This window comes from Limulus polyphemus, unplaced genomic scaffold (assembly GCF_000517525.1).
Source record: "Limulus polyphemus unplaced genomic scaffold, Limulus_polyphemus-2.1.2 Scaffold2014, whole genome shotgun sequence".
Lineage (NCBI taxonomy): Eukaryota > Metazoa > Arthropoda > Merostomata > Xiphosura > Limulidae > Limulus > Limulus polyphemus.
The window spans coordinates 83,073-105,599 of NW_013667624.1; the positions used below are offsets into that span (position 1 = coordinate 83,073).

At 33.6% G+C, this 22,527-nt stretch overlaps 1 protein-coding gene across 1 annotated transcript in view; it reads right to left on the reverse strand.

The window, feature by feature from the left end:
• LOC106465656 (transmembrane and TPR repeat-containing protein CG4050-like) overlaps window positions 1-22,527 on the reverse strand; it is a 60,896-nt gene that overhangs the window by 2,119 nt on the left and 36,250 nt on the right. The window contains exons 12-20 of the mRNA XM_022393592.1: window positions 21,618-21,711; window positions 19,853-19,987; window positions 18,574-18,656; window positions 10,456-10,528; window positions 9,573-9,659; window positions 7,800-7,876; window positions 6,855-6,975; window positions 3,707-3,808; window positions 3,151-3,234 (exon numbers count right to left, since the gene is read on the reverse strand). Of these exons, the coding sequence (XP_022249300.1) occupies window positions 3,151-3,234; window positions 3,707-3,808; window positions 6,855-6,975; window positions 7,800-7,876; window positions 9,573-9,659; window positions 10,456-10,528; window positions 18,574-18,656; window positions 19,853-19,987; window positions 21,618-21,711 (856 nt within the window). The remainder of the gene's footprint in view (window positions 1-3,150; window positions 3,235-3,706; window positions 3,809-6,854; window positions 6,976-7,799; window positions 7,877-9,572; window positions 9,660-10,455; window positions 10,529-18,573; window positions 18,657-19,852; window positions 19,988-21,617; window positions 21,712-22,527) is intronic.

The window sequence follows — 22,527 nt, forward strand, 5'->3', positions numbered from 1 at the left end:
CAACGAATAGTGGGATTGACCGTCACATTATAACGCCCCCACGACTAAAAGGGCGAGCATGTTTGGTGTGACGGGGATTCGAACCCGCGACCCTCAGATTGCGAGTCGAGCGCCCTAACCACCTGGCCATGCCGGGCCTAAAGTATACAGTGATTATAAAGAAAACTTTATGTCTAAGATAATTATATCTTAAAAAAACAACTCTGCTTTATACAAGCAGAACTAAATTTCGCCCGAGATGCAAAGAAATTATAAGTTTCACTTAGGAATGTTCGGACATGGTACAAAATGTTCGTGAAAACTGTCACTGAAGGTGTTCAATCAATCAGCAATGAAGTAAGCAACTACCTAAAGCATAATTCATTATAGACATCGTTTCCCGGAATATCTTTACACATTGTCACATATTTTATTAAAGTTACTCATATTGTTGAAACAGAAAGACAAGGAAGAGAAATAAAAGTAACGTTCAACGACGCCAATTACGCGGGGACTCTGGACCTTGAGCCCCTTTCTGGAAATGAAAACGAGGTTCAGATTTCCTCGTTCGGAACTTTGGTTGCTGAAGCCAAGCCCCTTCGCCTTTTGTGTACTGGTGAAGTCTGTCAATTTAAGGTTTCATTTTGAAGTTTGTTATCGCAAAGCAACGTGGCTATCTGCGCCCCCAATTTAAGGAGTTATATCTACTTGTCCATTTTAGGTCTATGTCTTGTGCATTTAATTAAATGAATTATTATTGTTGTTATGAAATGAAAGCTTGAGTCTAATGAGTATTAGCAAAATGTGATGACTGAGGACTGTGTGTTTATAATCACTGTATAATTTTGATAACAATGACTAAAGGGTTTATTTATTTTGTTTGGTTGAACTTCGCGCAAAGTTACTCAAGGGCTTTCTGCGCTAGCCATTCTAACTTAGAAGTGATTAACTAAAGAAAAGGTAGCTAGTCAACACCATCCACAGCCAACTCGTGGGCTACTCTAATCGAATAGTGGGATAGACCGTCACATTATAAAGCCTGAAAGGGTGAGCATCTTTGGTGATGAGATTTAAACCCGTGACCCCCATATTTCCAGCTAGTCAACATCACCAAATGCTAACTCTTGGAATACTATTGTCTGACGGATTAAACCTTCATATTTATAACGCAGCCACGGCCTAAAAGTGCAACGAGCGATATTTATTATTATTGGCAGTAATGGGACGCGAACGTTAGACCCACAGATTCATAGTTCGGTACGCTTACTACTGGGACACGCTCGGCCCAATAATATTACAAGTGATATATTTAGCTAATTCTGCATCTATAAATACTTGTTTTTTAAAACGCTCAGTTCATGCAAAACATTTTTGATTCAAGTTTATGTGTAGTCCTTTCTTAAACATAGAACATTCGTAGACGCTAACCAATGGCTCTTCCAAGAATTATGATCAGTGGGGAGAGGGCCCATGTCAAAGGGTCCAACGTCCTTTTTCATTGCCAGTCAGTGTTCATTGTTTTCAAACATATGTTGTGTGTGTGTTTTTTTTTCTGTGGGGGGGGGGGGGAGGTCTGGAGACATGCTCTCTGACATTTTAAAATTCTTTGCATTTTTAGATGAAATAGTACATCTTGGTGCATTTTGAATATTAAATGTCAGCGTTGTACAAGTTGATATGTATTTAAACGAGGCCTAATTCATTACTGGTGCATTCTGGCCACGCTATAACCTCGTCCGAAACCTTCACGTGCATGTACATTATAGATAAAATATTATTAAGTTATTTTTTCTTTAGAAGGTTTTGTTTTATCCATGATTGATACTGAAATACAAAACATGGATATTACAACTGTACTCTAATCACAATTTGCACTCCAGCCGTGGTGAACAGAGTGCAGCATCTTGTAAGAGGTGAGAATTTACGAACACATCCAATGGCAAAATCTGTCCACGTGAACCAACAAACAGTACCAACATAATCGTCTACTAAAGCGACATATGTCACATGTACAGAAATTGTTTCCATGGCGTATTTGTTCAATCGCCGCATACATCAGGTGGAGAATGAAAAGGGTATTGGTACTGTTTCTTACGAAAACATACCAGTCAAGTCTGCGTGGATGGATTGTTGAAATGGACATTAGAAAACCGCTGTCCTTCTACACTAGATGGCTATGGAAAGCAAGCAGAAATGAGGGATGTGCTTTAGACATGACAGTCTTACGACGGAAATTTATGAGATGAATTTAAAAGCAGGTAGTGCCGAACTGAAAAATCTTTATATGAAAAAAAACAACAAAAAAACAGTTGTAATATGTTGAGAAAATTTCATAATAAGTTTTATAGAAATGAATAAAACACTATAACCCGAGCGCTTTCGAAAGGTGGACCTTTCTTCTTCAGGAGCAAACTCAAAAGCTGAAGAAGAAACGTCCACTTTTCGGAAGCGCTCGGGTTATAGAGTTTTTATTCATTTCTATCAAGACTTCTTGAACCCACGTGTTTTTCTAACATCATATTAAGTTTTATGATGTCTTATGCGGGCAACGGTAGAGAAAAGCGATATAGGTGGTTCAGTGGTAAGTTTGAAGTCTTATAAAACTAAAAATCGGGATTTGATCCTTGCGATAGAAATAGGATATGCAACTCATTGTGTAGCTTTGCGCTTAATTAAAAACAGACAAAAGAACAAACCATAGGGAAAGTAGATATAAGATATAACAATTTTAGGAATAGTTTTTTTCAAAATCACAATATACTTCACTACAAAGTTTGAGATTATCTTTGTATGTGCTACATTATTGATTCGGAATAAAGCTTACATATTCGTTGTTGCTGAGTTTCTAATCTTATAATAATTACACATAAATAATCTGTTTAAAAGGGGTCTAGTATGCTCTGCTGATCAGGACGCTCGAATAGCTATCTGTGGGTAGTGGGTAAGCTAGTCCTTTCATCCGTTGTGGCGTTTTAATGTTACAATCAATCCCACTATTCGATTAGAGTAGCCCAAAATTTTACGATGAGTGATGTTGACTAGCTGTCTTCCCTCTATTCTATCAATTGAAAAGTAGGGATGGCTAACACTGATAGCCGTTGAGTAGCCTTGCATCAATATCTGAAACAAACAAGCAACCTTGTCCAAATATAACATGTACGAAATACTTACTTGTTTTGCTGCCTTCAGATCTTTAAAGTGATTCACGTAAATGTCCGCTATCAAGATTAATGCGTTCATATGATCAGGATGAGTCTATAATCAGACAAAAAAAGTGATGTTAATAAAAATGCCTTTATCTCAATTCAGTTTTATTTCAAAGCATAGATTAACAAAATAATAAATAAATCACTTTTTTATCAGAACGTTCCAGAGTCGCAATGTGACAATTTGAGGATCAACTGTCGAAACGAGCGTATTTTAAATAATGGACATTTAAACTCATGCTTTATATGTACACTATATAAACAAACTTCGCCGATTTACATTTGACATTTCGTCTTTATAGTTGCCATGTTTAACATATACTCAGCGATACTGACTCCTAACGATGTTTACATATTTTCATGTCACAATGTGATTTTACGAGGTATGATTGTTTGACATTACAAAACCCCACGAATAGCTTGTGGAAATTATTCGTTAAACACAATTCAATAATAAAAATATAGCTTGAATCATTGTTATTATAAAATGGTTAGAAAAAGATACAGCTACAAATACTAACCTCTAGAAGTTTTCTTAAATACAAAATTGCCTCTTGGGGTCGTTGTTGTTCAGTCATAAGTAAGGCCAGATTGAAAAGGGCGCTTTTGAGGTGAGGTCGCACCTAAAATAAATCGTTGTAAAACGAGAAAATATAAATTTTGGTCTTTCTATCAGCAAAACACGTTCAATTATTGGATAATTCATGAAAAGTCTGATTTAATTCATGATAATTCATTAAAAAAATTATAATGATTTAAATTCAAACTCTACAATAGCACTACTTGCAAAGTCCATTTGAATTACTGTATATTGTTGAAATGTGTTCTTTCGCTGAGTTGATTCTTTTAAGTTATTTGGTGGCATAAGTCCACTTCACGTAAGAATAACAAATCAGTTTATATATTCCTTAACCTACAGGCTGCTATCATGCTATCACTTGTACACAGTTGTACTTACAGGTTTGAGTTCACAAATAACGATTTCACTTTCAAGAAGTTTACCTACTAATGGTATTACACCTAACATAGTATCATAAGCTATATTTTAAGCTTTGTAATTTTGTGTTGTTGATTAGAGGTAGTCGCAAGTCGAAATTATGACGTTAGATCGTAAATTTGAATAAGAATAGGCCTAGAACATTTAGCAAGTTTTAAAAAATTTGACGTCAAGTGTTCTAGTAAGTTCCAGGGTACATTATGAATTCGAGATAGTTGTGAAGACTTAAGAGTTTTTTTCAGGGCAGTAGAGTCGTTTCTAGTGGGCAGAGCGAAACATTAATTTTTTTCGTTGTTGTTGTTGGTTTTTTGCGTGTGTGTTTAAGCCATGAAGTGGTACAAATAAGTATATTCTTTAGATTGTATGGTCTACACCCGTTATTGAAGAACCTTCCTGGACTACACCAAACTTTACCAAATTTTGTTCCAGGATTTAGTTGACCGGTTAAATATTGGCCAATAGAGTAAATAATAAACTACGATGTGAAGGTACCATGGGAATTATACCAGGCTCAATTTGAAATCACATCTACAATTAATGGGCAGAATAATGAACAACAAGCCAACCATACTGCTACTCATTTAAAATAACCAACTTTGACAAAATTAAGTTACATTCCATCTGAGAGATGTAACTACTACCAAGCATTTATAGAAAAAGTATCCAGATCAAAGTTTCAAAACAGGGTATGGAGGAAAAAAAAGGCCTCAGCCAAACTTGTAGAAGATTTGGACACGTGAGACACGTGGACTCATTAGAGCCATTAACATAAAGAAAAAAAAAGAAATTAGAGTAAAATCTGGACGGGGCATTGCAAGATATGAAGCTGTACAGGGATTATTACCACCAACTATATAACTTGTTCACAGAATATCAAGACACTTTCTCCAGTTGACCTCATGTTTTAGGCCAAACAAGTAAAATATATTACAAAATTGATACTGGAAATATATTCCCAAAATGATTAGCCAGATGACTCTTACTTGCAAAACAGGCTGAGGTTTTCAAAGAGATAGAAGCCATGTAAGAGCAAGAAGTGTTAGAACCGAGTACTAAGTCCTTGGGCATCACCTGTTGTACCTTGGAAGAAGAAAAAACAATTTTTGATCAAATTAAAGGATGCCATGATGTTGATGCTGATAAAACTGGATTTCATGGTATAACTGACCAGTTTTCGTCACAAGAGAGACATATTCTGCTTATAAGGCGCATACACAGTACTGAAAAGAATCAATGATACGGATTACATAATTCAGAGGGACCAGGTAGTCTATGTCAAAGTTTATCCACCGTGATTATCTTTGAAAGTACGCCAGTGAGAGAGTGAGCAACTGGGTAACTACAGAGAAGAATTTGCAAGTGGAAAGTTAACCTGCTGAGGATCCAAGGGTTTCTGTCGAGAATACTTCTGGAGGATCATCAAAAATGGAGCCACCATATTCGCTCAATCACTTAGCTAGGAAAAATTCCACTAATGACAGGACAGTCAATGATAACAAGGGACAAAAGGACATCCCATATGTATACTATGGGTCTCGAAAGATAAAACCATCAAAAAGACTTCGTTAATGGATAGTTTAATGTAGCGTTTTATTTTTGTGCTTGGATTGTGCAAGGGACTTCACGTTTTAGAAAGGGAGCAGTGTTGTAATTCATAGTTGATATTTCAATTTAGATGTTAGCTAGGTGGCACATGACGTTAGTCCTAGACTATCTAGAATAATCTAGATGACATCACTAAAATCAAGTAACTTTGTTGAACATCTAGAAGTGAGACCTCAGTTACAAATACCAGTTAGTAGAGTGAAGGTGTAGTAAATGTCAATTTGAAGTATTCAGCATGTGACTGCCGAGTAGTTGTTGATCAAGTGTTAGACAATTTTTCAATTTATTTTCAGTGAAGTAGTTGGACCACTGTCAATTATTGAGTATACCCAGCTACAAATTTTACAAGTAAATTTACTTGTGCGTTAGTCAGAGTAACAGTGGGGTAGTGTATCCGTATAAACGCCATTTTTTAAACTTAGGACTACAAGTTACAAAATTTGTTTGTTTTGAATTTAGCAGTGTAAGACTAGAGGGAAGTCATCATCACCCACCGCCAACTCATGGGCTACTCTTTTATCAACGAATAGTGGGATTGACTGTCACATTATAACGCCCACATGGCTGAAAGGGCGAGCATATTTGGTAGGACAGGGATGCGAACCCGCGATCCTCAGATTGCGAGTGGAGCTCCCCAAACACCTGGCCATGCCAGGTCAAAGTTACAAAATGTATAAACTTGTAAAAACGTTAAAGAAAAAATAAAATAATTTATCATCACGTGGACTGAACTTCGATTTATTTTCACCAGATGATATAACAAAGTCTTTTGATCACTAATATTTGCGAATATTCTAGGACACTAGTATTATAAGCATAGTTGATCTTAACGTCATGTGCCATCCAGCTAAAATCTAAATCAAAACATTGAAAATAAAGATTACAACAATATGTTCAGTGAACTGCCCTTCCTGAAACACAAATATTTAGAGATATAGAATAAGAGATAGAATCTTGATAAGAAGCTTAACGTAACGTAGCAACTAGGTTTTATAGGTATTAAAGTTTAAATAACAGACAGGAAAGTGTTTCGGTACTATCTGAAAGAGATGATTTCTTCATGTAACCTCAAGCGCTTTTCTAAACCACTCCTCAGCGAGGGCCAGGTCTTTTCTCTCCAAAGCCACTTTTCCCAGGTTGAAATACACAAGTTCGTTTTCCTTCCCGTCGTTCACTATCTTCTGCAATCTATTCCAAATACATGGTTTATATTTGATTTAAATTACAAATTGTAAATATACCATAACATATTCTGTAATTATCAAATTTCGTACATTAAATTCGGTTAAAGTATACTATACAAGAAGAGTAAAATCGAGTGTACTTTTATTCCAATAAACTTACTAATGTTCTATGTACATTTTTATGTGTGTACTTTTATTTCTATGTTGGCATTTGCGATATTTGACCGAAATTTCGATCCTCTATGAACATTAATTTTAACTTTATCATCTTTCTAGATGGATATTCATCATTGTGTATGCGTACAACCGACTTTTTTTTCTGTGCGAGGGAAAATAAACATGAAGATAAATATAATTGAAAATTTCTAAAATCTTTAAGAACATAAATAAATACTGAAGCACTGTGGTGTCTTAGATGAATTCTGTTTTTGTTAGTCCCTAAATTCTCTTTATAGCTTAAATCATAATTCAAAGTGTGTACCATATTGTTCAAAATTAGTTCTGGCGTTTTGTGGGTAGTTAACTTATCTTTCAAGAATTGTTTATTTTATTGATATTTGTTTTAAATTCTGTTTTGTATTCCGTCAGAACCTTCAGAGTTTTCAACCTGGCTGATTTCAACCAATGTCAGAATGATCAATGTATGAGATTAACATCATAACGTTTGGTTTATTTGCTTAAGTAATGAGGTCATTTAATTTTATGAATTATACTTTAATTCAGTAAATATTCCCCAATCTTTTTTAACCAAGGATATATATATATTTCTATTCATTTACACGACAACTACAAAAACCTATAAAAAACAGTATTTCTAATGACTAAAACCTTTCGTTTGCGATTCTTTGATCTCCTGGAGGCATGTTGGATTCTTGAATCAAAATAGCCGAATTCATCAAAGCTGGCTAAAAGAAAAATCATACAAATTCACTAAAGTTAACCAATAAAAAGCTGGCACACTTGAATATCTCATCAAAATTAGCAATTTGATAAATATTGTTATTGACTTTGAGTAGAACTAACAAAAGAAACTGGATTTATAGAATATTATTTGCAACTGTTATTAATGGGAAAAAATGGAAGTGAGAAACAAGAGAAAGGCACTTCACGATTTACAGTAATTTAGCGATATAAGTTTGTTTTGGTTTAAGTGAAGCTCAGCAAACACAACCGAATGCAATAATATCTTAAAATTTAATTTAGTTACTTTCTTGATATATGTATATTTTGTTATTGGTCTAAAACTGTTTGCTTTAGAGACTTGCTCATATCTTTGTAAAACAAAGTAACCATTCTTTAAGTCTATATAAATTAACTAATTCTTAAACGTGAACCATTGGTGTGATGTATTAGCAACCCTAAACTGTACGCAATAAATGTCTGCATTAAATATTAGTAAAATAATTATTAGGAGATGACTACAGAGGTTGAGTACGTTTTATCAAATATAGAAACGATTTTGGAGACTCACAACGTCGTTACAGTCTATGTCGACACATCCGGCCTTACTTTAACTGACGAATATGCATGTAGCCAATAGTCCTGTAGCGTAATTTTCATGGCAAAAGATTCTGTCGCAAGGATGTCCTGTCCAAACTACACCACACACACCTTCTTGTTTAATTCCATAAGCCATACAATGTGTGTATGTATGAGGACGACGGTTTATCAGCGCCTGTTTCAACAGTCTGACAACTTGATTGGTATGACTTGGTATAGAATAGCATGAATATTCGTTTTATTCTCCAGCTTCTTGAGACAGACTACGGCTGAGTGGATATATCATGGAAACAACTTGTGTATACGTGATTTGCGTATTATTATTCATTTATTATGTTACGTATTGCTGCATAGGTTTGTGTCACTAGCTTTTGTTTTCGTATATTATTTCCTGTTACAAACGCAATATTTTGCTCACCCACGTCCTGGATACGACATGTTGCAGTTCACTTTAAAAATCTAAAGCCCCGATCTTAAATCATTTTTTGATCCGAGAGTATATTGCGTCAGGAAGACCCGTTACATACTCTTTCAAAAAGGGGTCAACTTTCGGTGGCAACGCATTACTTACGCAATGCCAAACAACGTCAAAATGTAGTCCTGATGCAATCCGTTTCCCCGCCAGTTTGTAGCGGTTGTGGCTTACTTATGAACTGGCTTATTTGCATATTCAATATAATTTTAATATAACTTACTCAACCCTCTGTATTACAAAACAATTATAAAAGGCAATAATATAAAATTCTTCGTTGCGCTTTCTTGTTGTAAACACAGTAATGCGAAGTTTTTAAATCTGCGTACCTTAATTTATTGACCTTTTCTTATATATTAGAATAGCGCTGAATCGCGAATTTTATAAATTTCATCCTCCTTCCGAGTGGCTTAGCGATAAACTTGAGGGCTTATAACGATAACATGTGAGGTTCAATTACTGGACGGGCACAATGTGGATATTCCAGTATGCAGATTAGCATTTAACAACAAACAAACCTGTTTATTCTTCAAAAAATCGAGTTACAATCAATTTTTATATTAGTTATCAGGTAAAAGCTATTTACCAGTAAAAGTAGCACAAGAATGTACATGTTTAACAATTCTTACCCCGTGGTCTGGGTCAATTTCCAAAGCTTTGTTGAAGAACGAGAGGGCGTCATAGTTTCTTCCCTGGTCAATAAGAATTACTCCAAGCTGGGAAACAGTAAACAGTTTTAAAATAAGCTATTTAAACAAATCTAATAAAACAAAGGCATTTTGATTATACCCAAAACAAAATTGTCATTAATGAGGCAATAATATGAACATTCTGGTGTTCCATAGATTTGAAAATCAATAAAAAATGTTTTAATATATGTGGAAATATTACTAAGTGTTTGTCCAGCAAATAAGTTGCTCTCCAACTTTTCTAATCATTACTAAATATTGATCATTCATAGAATTAAAACGATTTTAAGGATTTGTAATCGTTATAAGAATGATCCCTAACAGTAGATAGGTAATTACAACAAGTGTTAGCTTCTATATATTTCTCGAGAACAGTCACTGTTCAATTTCAAGCTATATATATATTTGATATCATGGACATTTTCGTTTGACTACTGTGAGCATCAGAAATCATCTACATGCCTTCGAATGTTCAACATAAACTACACAAAATAATCAAAAGATAATCAGAACTTATAAAGTTACAGCTATGACAAGTAAAAACCACTGTTATAAAATAACACCAGTCACTCCCTCTTTATGCAAATATGTATATAATTCAAGATATACTATTTCCAATCAAAATATTTTTTTTATTAACGTGTGTTACACTACTATGAAACCTTACTGGATAATTTGTGGGTCAGTTACAAGTAATGTTTTTTTCTTTTCGGAGTGGTTCATAAAATTTAAAAACTCCCGCGAACGAAAACTAAAATTACAAATGTGCTTCATTTGGTTTTTTGACCTTGTATTAAAAATGACAAAAACAAAACATACTTACGTTATGATATATATCAGGGTTAAGTTGATCGAATTCCAAAGCACGACAATACATGGTTTCTGCTTCTTTGGATCTGAACGATACAGAATTTAGCTTATTTATTCCCAGGAACCAGAGTAACATAGGAACAAAAGTAATATAGAGTTTAGTTCACTTATACCAAGGAACAAAAGTAATATAGAGTTTAGTTTACTTATACCAAGGAACCAGAGTAATATAGAGTTTAGTTTACTTATACCAAGGACAAGAGTAATATAGAGTTTAGTTTACTTATACCAAGGAACAAAAGTAATACAAAGTTTAGTTTACTTATACCAAGGAACCAGAGTAATATAGAGTTTAGTTTACTTATACCAAGGAACAAGAGTAATATACAGTTTAGTTTACTTATACCAAGGAACCAAAGTAATATAGAGTTTAGTTTACTTATACCAAGGAACAAAAGTAATATAGAGTTTAGTTTACTTATACCAAGGAACCAGAGTAATATACAGTTTAGTTTACTTATACCAAGCAACAATAGTAATATAGAGTTTAGTTTACTTATACCAAGGAACCAAAGTAATATAGAGTTTAGTTTACTTATACCATGGAACAATAGTAATACAGAGTTTAGTTTACTTATACCAAGGAACCAAAGTAATGTAGAGTTTAGTTTACTTATACCAAGCAACAATAGTAATATAGAGTTTAGTTTACTTATACAAATATCCAGAGTAATATAGAGTTTAGTTTACTTAAACCAAATAACCAGAGTAATATAGAGTTTAGTTTACTTATACCAAGCAACAATAGTAATATAGAGTTTTAGTTTACTTATACAAATATCCAGAGTAATATAGAGTTTAGTTTACTTATACCATGCAACAATAGTAATATAGAGTTTAGTTTACTTATACCAAGGAACCAAAGTAATATAGAGTTTAGTTCACTTATACCAAGGAACCAAAGTAATGTAGAGTTTAGTTTACTTATACGAAGCAACAATAGTAGTATAGAGTTTAGTTTACTTATAAAAATGAACAAGAGTAATATAGAGTTTAGTTTACTTATACCAAGGAACCAAAGTAATGTAGAGTTTAGTTTACTTATACCAAGGAACAAAAGTAATATAGAGTTTAGTTTGCTTATACCAAAGAACCAGAGTAATATAGAGTTTAGATTGCTTATACCAAAGAACCAGAGAAATATAGAGTTCAGCTAACTCATTACAAATACACCTGACTAATACAGTTTTGATAAAGATTTCGAAGGCATCCAAATAATACAGGATTTAACTTACTTATTGCAAGGCACCTGATTAATATAAGGTTCAGCTTACATGTTACAATACACCTGAATAATATAGAGTTTATCTTTCTTATTACAAAGTCATCTGACTAATATAGCATTTAGCTTAGTTACTACAAGGCACCTGACTAATACAGGGTTTAGCTTACTTATTACAATACACCTGACTAATGTAGAGTTCAGTGTACGTATTACAATACACCAAACTAATATAGGGTTTAGCTTTCGTGCTACAATACACCTGACTAATATAGGGTTTAGTTTACTTATTATAAGATCACCTGAATAATAGAGAGTTTAGCATACATATTACAATATACCTGAGTAATATAGAATTTAGTTTACCTATTACAATACACATGACTAATATAGGGTCTAGCTTAGTTATCATAAAGTACCTGACTAATACTGGGTTTAGTTTAGTTATCATAAAGTACCTGACTAATACTGGGTTTAGGTTATTTATTACCATACACGTGATTAATATAGGGTTTAACTTACTTATTGCAAGACGCCTGACTAATATAAATTTAGTTAGTTATTACAATACAACTGACTAATATAGGATTTAGCTTACTTGCTACAAGATACCTGACTAATGTAGAGTTGTGCTTACTTACTACAAGATACCTGACTAATGTAGAGTTGTGCTTACTTACTACAAGATAGCTGACTAATGAAGAGTTGTGCTTACTTACTACAAGATACCTGACTAATATAGGATTTAGCTTACGTACTACAAGATACCTGACTAATGTAGAGTTGTGCTTACTTACTACAAGATAGCTGACTAATGTAGAGTTGTGCTTACGTACTACAAGATACCTGACTAATGTAGAGTTGTACTTACTTACTACAAGATACCTGACTAATGTAGAGTTGTGCTTACTTACTACAAGATACCTGACTAATGTAGAGTTGTATTTACTTACTACAAGATACCTGACTAATGTAGAGTTGTATTTACTTACTACAAGATACCTGACTAATGTAGAGTTGTGCTTACTTACTACAAGATACCTGGCTAATGTAGAGTTGTACTTACTTGTCAGGTATCTTGTAGTTAATGTAGAGTTGTGCTTACTTACTACAAGATACCTGACTAATGTAGAGTTGTATGTACTTACTAGAGGCTTTTTTTTAGTAGAACTACTTGTATTAATTGTTTCCGTGCCGGGTGATCTCATAACACCAACGAGCGGAGTTACACTTCATCAACAACAGCGACTGACTATATAGAACTTCCGATCGTTCATCAACAACAAAGTCTGACTATATAAAACTTTCGATCGTTCATCATCAACAACGAGTGACTATATAGAACTTCCGATCGTCCATTAACAACAACAACTGACTATATAGAACTTCCGATCGTTCATCAACAACAAAGTCTGACTATATAGAACTTCCGATCGTTCATCATCAACAACGAGTGACTATATCGAACTTCCGATCGTTCATCAACAAAAACGACTGACTATATAGAACTTCCGACCGTTCATTAACATCAACAACTGACTATATAGAACTTCTGATCGTTCATCAACAACAGCAACTGACTATATCGAACTTCCGATCGTTCATCAACAACAGCGACGGACTACATAGAACTTCCGATCGTTCATCAACAACAGCGACTGACTATATAGAACTTCCGATCGTTCATCAACAACAGCGACTGACTACATAGAACTTCCGATCGTTCATCAACAACAGTGACTGACTATATAGAACTTCCGATCGTTCATCAACAACGAATGACTACATAGAACTTTCAATCGTTCATCAACAACAACGACTGATTGTTCATCAATAACTTGAAAGTGCGGGCGTGTTTTTGGAATAAAATATACAAGCCGGAGTAACAGCATAAAACTGTTATAAGATCGAAAACGTTTAGGTGATCACGGAAGGTTACACTAGTTGATATTGAAAATAAAAATTTCACGACGTGAACTGGACAGATCCCTTTTATTGCATCATTTGTTACTTAAAAAGAAAGAGTTACTAATGCAATGACTGTGGTTTTACTCTTTAACCGCTTTTATTGTTGTTGTTGTTTCGGTCGTCCCCCTGTGGGACAGCGGTAAGTCTACGGACTTACAACGCTAACACTCTGGATTCGATTCCCCGAGGTTGACACGGCAGATAGCCCAATGTGGATTTGTCACGCATAATTTTTTCTATCAAAAATTTTGTAAAAACAATGAATTTTGTACACGAGATAATTAGGAAATGATTAATTTATGTGAGGGAAATGCCAGTTGCTGCTAATTGTCTACTTCACGTTCCACAAATAAAGTCATTAGGGTTTAATGTAGTCGGTACGTACTGCAATGTGGACTATTTTATGCTAAAGTTCTTTTTATATGTTTTTCGATAATAATATTCTCAGTCGCACAGTTAAGACTAGTTTGACTCTGATGAAACTAAGTTGAATGGACGGTAACTGCCTGTTGTAGAATCACAAGTGTAGAAGCTTATGTTTCTACAACAGGCAGTTACCTACCGTCCATTCAATTTAATTTCATTATGAATACTCTGCCTAAACCATCTATGAAAGAATAGTTAGGACTCTTATTAATTTTCCCCTTTATGTAGGATTGGCTTAAATACTTCATAAATGTGTGTTTAGAGTCTGTATACTCCTCCCGTGGGATAGTGGTGAGTCTACGGTTTGTTTGTTTTTGAATTTCGCGCAAAGCTACACGAGGACTATCTGCGCTAGTCGTCTCTAATTTAGCTGTGTAAGACTAGAGGGAAGGCAGCTAGTCATCACCACCCACCGCCAACTCTTGAGCTACTTTTTTACCAACGAATAGTGGGATTGACCGCACATTATAAGTCCCCCCCCGGCTGAAAGGACGAGCATGTTTGGTGTGATGGAGATTCGAACCCGCGACCCTCTGCGGACTTACAATGCTAAAATTCGTTGTTCGATTCCCTGCGGTGGATACAGCAGATAGCTCAGTGTGGCTTTGCATGTATATATGTATGTTTGTAGTTAAGCACAAAGCTACAAAATGGGCTATCTGTGCTCTGCCCACAATGGACATCGAAACTCGGTTTCTATCATTGTAAATCAGCAAACACGTAAAGGGGGGGGGGTGCAGGCTTTGCCATAAATACCAAACAAACAAAAGAATTTTGTATACCATATTTATTTCTTATTTTCAGTTGTATCCACTAATACGTTTTAAACACATACCCAACATTTCCAAACAAACCCAAGTGTTTTTTTTTCTTTCTTTACATAGAATTGTTTGGGTAGATTTTGAAATTGAGTTTATCTGCAGTCGACATAAGTACTTCATCCCGATAAACGATACACTAATAATGAACATAATAAATATTGGTTATAGTTTACAAAGATGCACTACACGTACAAATAAACTTACTTTTTATTTAAAAAAACAAAATGAAATCGATACACTAATTGTCTCAAAATTTTGGCTCCATAGGAAAAGAGACTTTATGTATAACACGTCCAACATGTTATGTCAAACGTTTGAATTCAAGGAAAATAAAAATTTTGACGTGATATGATTGATGTGTTATCTACAGAGTTTCATTTTGTTAAGAAGCCAGACTCATGGAACTTTCTGTATTTAATTTTTCTTTTATGCTATTTTTTCTTGTTATATGTTCTTTGTTATTTTTCCAACAAGATAATTAAAAATTGTTAATTTGAAAAGGGGAATAGGGATCGTCCAAAAAATACAGAGATGAGTTGAATCAAAGTGCAAAGATTATGTTTTCACACCTACAACTATAGATTCTTAAAAAAAGTAAACAAATTAGGCTGGAAATAGTGTCTACATTATTTTCTCAAGCTACAAATCCCTATTTTCACTTCATGTCTACAGTACTTATCACTTTTAGTGAAGTCAAAATAGGAATTTGTAGCTTGATAAAATAATGTAGACACTATTCCCAGCCTAGTTTGTTTACTTTTTTTAGAGTCCCTAGTTGCAGGCTTGAAAATATAATCTTACATTTTGATTCAACTCATCTCTATACGGAAAATCAATTTTTTTTGCTATTATCGATATTATAGCTATTGAGATATACATGTATATAGGACTTGAGTGTTGTTTCAAGAACAAGTTTGCTTTTGAAGATAGTTTTTGCCCGTATGTTCTGTTAGTATTTTTTTGAAATTCCTGGGCGAACCCTATTATGAACCATTATCGCGTTTCTCGATATTTGCTTGAAAGAGTTAAATATTACAATTATAACTCGTAAACAAAACGCTAATCGCATTTCTACTGTAACATGTAATAACATCAACAGTTATAATATACTCATAACGATAATTAGAAAGGTCGAAAAATATATGATTATGAATACATAACTAGCACTAAAGTTTAATTTTACTCTGGGAACAAAGATCAATAAAATAATATCTAAATTAAGCTGGGAAGAATGTTTATAGAGAAGCGACTCCTAAGTCGAAAAAAAGTTGATAAATTATTAACTTAAGAGAAATCAACAAATGAAAAATGGAAAACTACTTTTGGCCAGAGAAGGGACTGACAAAAATATTAGTATTCAGAAAAATGAAGACAAAGCTTAAAAAAGAAAGCCTATTAACATCTAAAGAAGAGAACGTCCAGACAAGGGGGAAGATTGTTACCATTTAGGGAAGAGTACCTCAAGATAAAAGGAAAGTTGTTAGCATGTAAGGAATAGAACATCAAGACAGAACGAAAGAGTTAGCATCTAGTGAAGAAAATATTAAACCGAGAAGGGAAGAAGACTGTTAGCATCTAGGGAAGAGAATGTCAAGACAGAAGGAAATAAGGCTCTTAACATGTAGAGACAAGTACAAGAAGACAAGAAGGAATAATGTTAGCCATTAGGGAAGAAAACTCCAAGAGAAGAAAGAAGAGAACATCAAGGCAGAAAGAAGACTGTTAAAATGTATGGAAAAGAAAAAGCAAGACAGAACGAAGGCTGTTAGTATTTAGGGATAAGAACATTAAAATAAGAAGTAAGACTATTGGCATCGTTACCAAGAAACGAAGTATACATGAAAAATAACACAGATAAAGAAGAAGAGGTGTTTACACCTAGAAAAGTTATTATCAACATTAGTTAGTGCACAAACTGGTCGGAGAGCTGTTGGTATTCGAATAGAAGATCAAAAGAGAATATACACTAAAACAATGGCTACTGGTATTCAGGAAAGATATAATCATAAATACGCTAAAATTAGAAAATATGATATGATCACTGGTAAGAGTTAGCAAACGAAACAAAAAATATGTTTATATCGATGAAAAAAATAGTCAATATTACAAAGGAACGATTGTAAGAGACGAGAGAAAAGTGTTTTACCGGCTATGGAAAAAAATGTGTTTGTAGAAAATATTAATTCCGGAAAACATTACACAGATATAGAGGGAGAACGTGAGTGTTCTGAAAACAATAAAAACAGTGAATGTTTAAACTAAGCAATTATTTGCTTCAAAGGCTCATCACAGTATGAGATTACCATTATTGTAACAATAACCAGCTTCGAGGGCTCATCACGGTAAGAGATTATCATTAGCGTAACAATAACCAGCTTCGAGGGCTCATCACGGTAAGAGATTACCATTAGCGTAACAATAACCAGCTTCGAGGGCTCATCACGGTATGAGATTATCATTAGCGTAACAATAAACAGCTTCGAGAACTCATCACAGTATGAGATTATCATTAGCGTAACAATAACCAGCTTCGAGGGCTCATCACGGTATGAGATTACCATTAGTGTAACAATAAACAGCTTCGAGAGCTCATCACGGTATGAGATTACCATTAGTGTAACAATAACCATATATTCCCATACTTTTAAAAGCGTGAAGACTCAGGTTTAAAGTTTACGTTAAAACGAATTCCTCTAGATCTTCCTTAAACGTCTAGAATATCATTCTCTGGTAATGTCTATATGGTTAAAATTAAGATAAATCACTGTTAGAGGGAAATAACCGTGTAATTTTACAATTTTATGTTGTTTTTTTCTCTTGGTACTGAGAATATGTCTATATACATGTATAGACTGCATTAAAATATACGTTTATCAAATATGCACCCAACATTTAACTTTTGTTTTAATGTTAGAAACTGATATTAGCTTTTCAAAAATCTTTATGAAATATGCAGAATAATAACAACTGGAAATGTTTTTCTAATTGGTGCATTTAAATGCAAACATACGTTGCTCATTTAATATAAGATTTCAGTGTATAAAGTATTCTTATAAAACAGCTAGCTCAGTTCAAGTTATTTAAACATTACTAGAGCTACATAAATAATTCATGATAGATTCGCTTCTAGCATGTTAGTACACTAAAACTATAGAGTTAGACTTATCTTTTTATCTTTTTCAAAGAACAAAGGTTAATACTTAACTTGAATTCTAATGTACTACATAAGACAATTTTATTAAAATATTGATTGAAAGTAGTGAATGTAACATAATAAGCGCTTACTGTAAGACAGACATCATTTATATTTTATAACATACTTAGACATAAGCAAAGGGTTATCAAGAAGATGGTTGTTACGTTAAATACGGTATTGTGGGCCTATTCTGACAAAATGTTGGCCAAGTGTAAATTTGATGTTTTAACAAACCTTTACATTTTTAGAGAATTGTCTTATGCTGAAATGTTACCATAGTTAAAAATGTGTTTTGTTTAAAACGTATTGATTATATTTCCTTCTCTAATACGTTGTTTAAAAATCTAAACTTACTTTATCAAACACGTAATCTTCCTGGACTATTTTAACTCGAATAAAAATCACATCACAGTTACCAAACTACAGTGCTTTCTTTACCTGTTTAGTTTTAGAAGAAGATTTCCTCTGTTTACGTAAGCTTCTGTAAAGTCCGTCCTGATTGAGATGACCTCCCGATAGAGCTATATAGGAATACATATACGACTACACGTAATTAATTCTTTTATCACGATTTGTTCAAAAACTGTCAAACCTGAACCAACTTTATTTTTCTCATCTTCAACAATAGTATTAGAGTTAATGAATCAAACTGTAATCAACTACAGGGATTTTCTTTCAGAATATCTTCTTGGGAAAGAAGGATTTTATTTGGTGACTGATGTGGCATTTGAGATCCGAAGGAGAAGTATGTCTATAAAGACGGTCTAGTTCAGACATTCCCAACCAGGGGTACATTTGCACTTCTCAGGGGGTACATAGGGGTCTGAGAGTATAACCATAGTGTACACTTTATATGGTGTTTTAATCTACAGTCAGACAAAGAGCGCAAAATGGCTCACATAAATATACGCTCTTTAGACAAAATGTTCTGATCATGGTGAACGTTGTGATGTTATTGCTGTGCTACATTATAACTTATGTTTTGAATAAGTAATGTAGAACATAAGCAATATAGAACACCCTCGTTACAAATCAGCTCTATAAACTACGGATCAGCCAACTGGGCAAGCTTTCCTCCTTCCATTAGTGCTTTGGGAGAGAATGCCCAAGGGATACAGAGGAACAAAAAGGTTGGGAATCCCTAGTCTAGTTGTATTCGCCAATTATGTATAAAACGGTAAAGTTTTAAGAACATCTAGTTTTTTTTCACACCAAAAGTTGTAATCTAAAAATAAAACTATTAACTTTGCAAAAACATCTTTGGGGAAGGAATCCTTTGGATTGAGTTTAGGAGGAAGTTTCCTCCTGCCCTATGGAAAGAAAACCTCTGAATTATATCGTTTACAGCTGCGGAATGAAATATAGAAGAAGTTATACTGAAACATGTTTCTTGATAATTTATTTATTTTTTACTCCGCAACTAAGTACTTGTGCAACAACTCTGAAGCCGGTTTTTAATTGAGAAAATAATAGAAAATGTTTTAACTTTCCTATCGGTTTGGAGGGAACAAGTTCAAGTGATAGATATTACAATAAGCGCTAACATATTTTGTGTGTACGTGTAAATCTATCTATCTATATATACATATACACAGATTCTGCTAAAATCTATCGTCCTCTTAAAACTCTTTTTTTTAAAAAAAGTAGCTGTACACTATATTACGTAACCGAAAGAAAATCAGGAAGAACCCAAATCAGTTCAGTACATTAAACTTACGTTATCTGCTTCCTCCAAGCGAGTGCTGTTTAACGATAAAAGAGAAGCTAGGCTAACCAAAACCTGTAGATAACTTTGAGTGACACGCAACACTCGAGATGTCCCGCCGTTAAAAGGATGTAAGAGACTTTTTGCCTAAATGTAATATGAGTATAGGAAATATTGAAATAAATAAAGTAAATAAGGAAATTGGCTAAAAAGTTATATCACGGGAAACTACTGTTAACAATTAATTTATATCATGGGAAATTACTGTTAACAATTAATTTGTATCATGGGTAATTACAGTTAACAATTAATTTATATCACGGGAAATTACTATTAACAATTAATTTATATCATGGGAAATTACTGTTAACAATTAATTTATATCATGAGAAATTACAGTTAACAATTAATTTATATCATGGGAAATTACTGTTAACAATTAATTTATATCATGGGAAATTACAGTTAACAATTAATTTATATCACGGAAAATTATTGTTAACAATTAATTTATATCATGGGAAATTACAGTTAGCAATTAATTTATGTCATGGGAAATTACTGTCAACAATTAATTAATATCATGGGAAATTACTGTTAACAATTAATTTATATCATGGGAAAATTACTGTTAACAATCTTATGTGATTTACTCAATGAATATTCATAAAAGAAAATACAAGCAACTTTAAAACTTCGTTGATTTTACTAAGTTAAAATTTTAGGCTAATTCTTTTTAAATTATACGATTTAACAATTAGTTCGGAATGTTTTGAATTCAATATATACACTGAAACCGGGTTTTTTGGAATTTAATAAAAATATTATTATTATTAGAGACAATAAAAAGTAATCATAAATCAGCCCAGTGAGAGATATTCCTATAAGGGAAATTTCATGGTACCTTTCTTGTCCGAGTGCAATATTTCTCTATGAATTTAAAAGTGGTTTATTCCATACTTTTGGGATTCATTGTTATATTTTTGTCACCTGGCTAGCTTACTTCTCTATCCAGTCTCACCTTGACTCACAATACTCATTATCCTGACTTGCTTAACTCACAAAACTAATTGTATTTTCTTACTTGAAGGTAGAAAACTCGTTAATCTGAGTTACTTAAAGTCATGGAAATTGTTATACTGTTTCAATTACGCTTAAACATTTCCATTCTTGATTTAGTTAACTCACAAAATTCGTCTCTCTAGAACATGCAAAATCAATCTGTTTAATAAAATTTTTAACTTTATCCTTCAACAATCACGTGAAGAATGTACACAAGACTACTTTGGATGTTAATGTGTTACGTTTTGCTGAAGTATTTTACTCACTTAAATTAATAGAAATATTAAAATTTCCGATGGGCAATTTGACTTCAAAACTACGTCTCACCGTTGCGCGATTTTATTGAGTAGTCAGTTATTTTACTTTTTACAGTTTTAACGATAATCTAATTGAAAAGTTTAAGACTAGGTTAACGTACAGAACACGCTAAATAACTTTTAACTAAAATTGTTAGCGACAATATGACGTTACTGGAATGAGAGGATAGTGAGCATTTTTAAAGAAATTATCGTGAAAACTTTTTTAAAACATCAGACATTGATAACGCCTTGAAATTAAGTGAGAAAGGCAAAAACAACTGGAAGCACCAGCGTGTTAATCAATGTTCAATACAGCATACACAGTATAATATATCGAAGGTGGAAAATAAGCATAACATGAAGTTACAAACTGCCATTCACACTAGTAACAAAATAAAAAGAACACCAATTTCTACCTTCAAATACATGTCTTCAGCTTTCTGATATCTCTTCATGCGAGTGAGAACATTTCCTGCATTCAAATATCCGCGGATATCATCGGGTTGAACTCTAGATAAATAAATACGTATATTTAAAATGAGTGTTTATTCTAAAGCTGTAGATAACATAGTTTAGAAAATTGGTTGAGAGCTAAGTAGGAAAAGTTTAAATATTTAAATATACAGAACACAATCTTATTATTGGTGATCCACGCATGAACAACTTAAGTTCTGAATAACTCTAGTAACCCGCCTATCCTAATCATTTATATATGAATTGTATAATTTTTGTATATGATATGCATGTGTGTGAAAGTTGTTAACACAAGATATTTGCTTTGTCGCACCTTGCCTCCCACTGGCTCAGCGGTAAATCTGAAACTTATAAGGCTAAAAAGCAGCTTTCGATACCCGAGGTGGGCATAGCATAAATAGCCCATTCTGTAGCTTTGCCCTTAGCAACAAACAGTCTAAGAAATGTTGTACCTTCAACTTATACAATAACGAGTGTTCATAAAATCCACATTAAACAATATTTTTCACCACGTAAAAGGCTTTTATTTAATCACAAGCTTCTGCTTCCGGATTCTTCCATGACCCCATATTTAGAAATGTGTAAAGGAAGGATGGGGACGGGTGTGGGTTTAAGCCTAATTTGCATCTTGAAGATGAAATACTCCAAAACGTGTGGTCGAATAAAGAATTCTTATTAAGTGGTGAACATTTTGGTAAATAAGTTGGCTTTTATAGACTTTATTACTTCTTTAAAAAACGGCGGTCCGGCATGGCCAGGTGGTTAGGGCGCTTGACTCGCAATCTGAGGGTCGCGAAGTTCGAATACCCGTTACACCAAACATTTTCGCCCTTTCAGCCTTGGGGGTGTTAT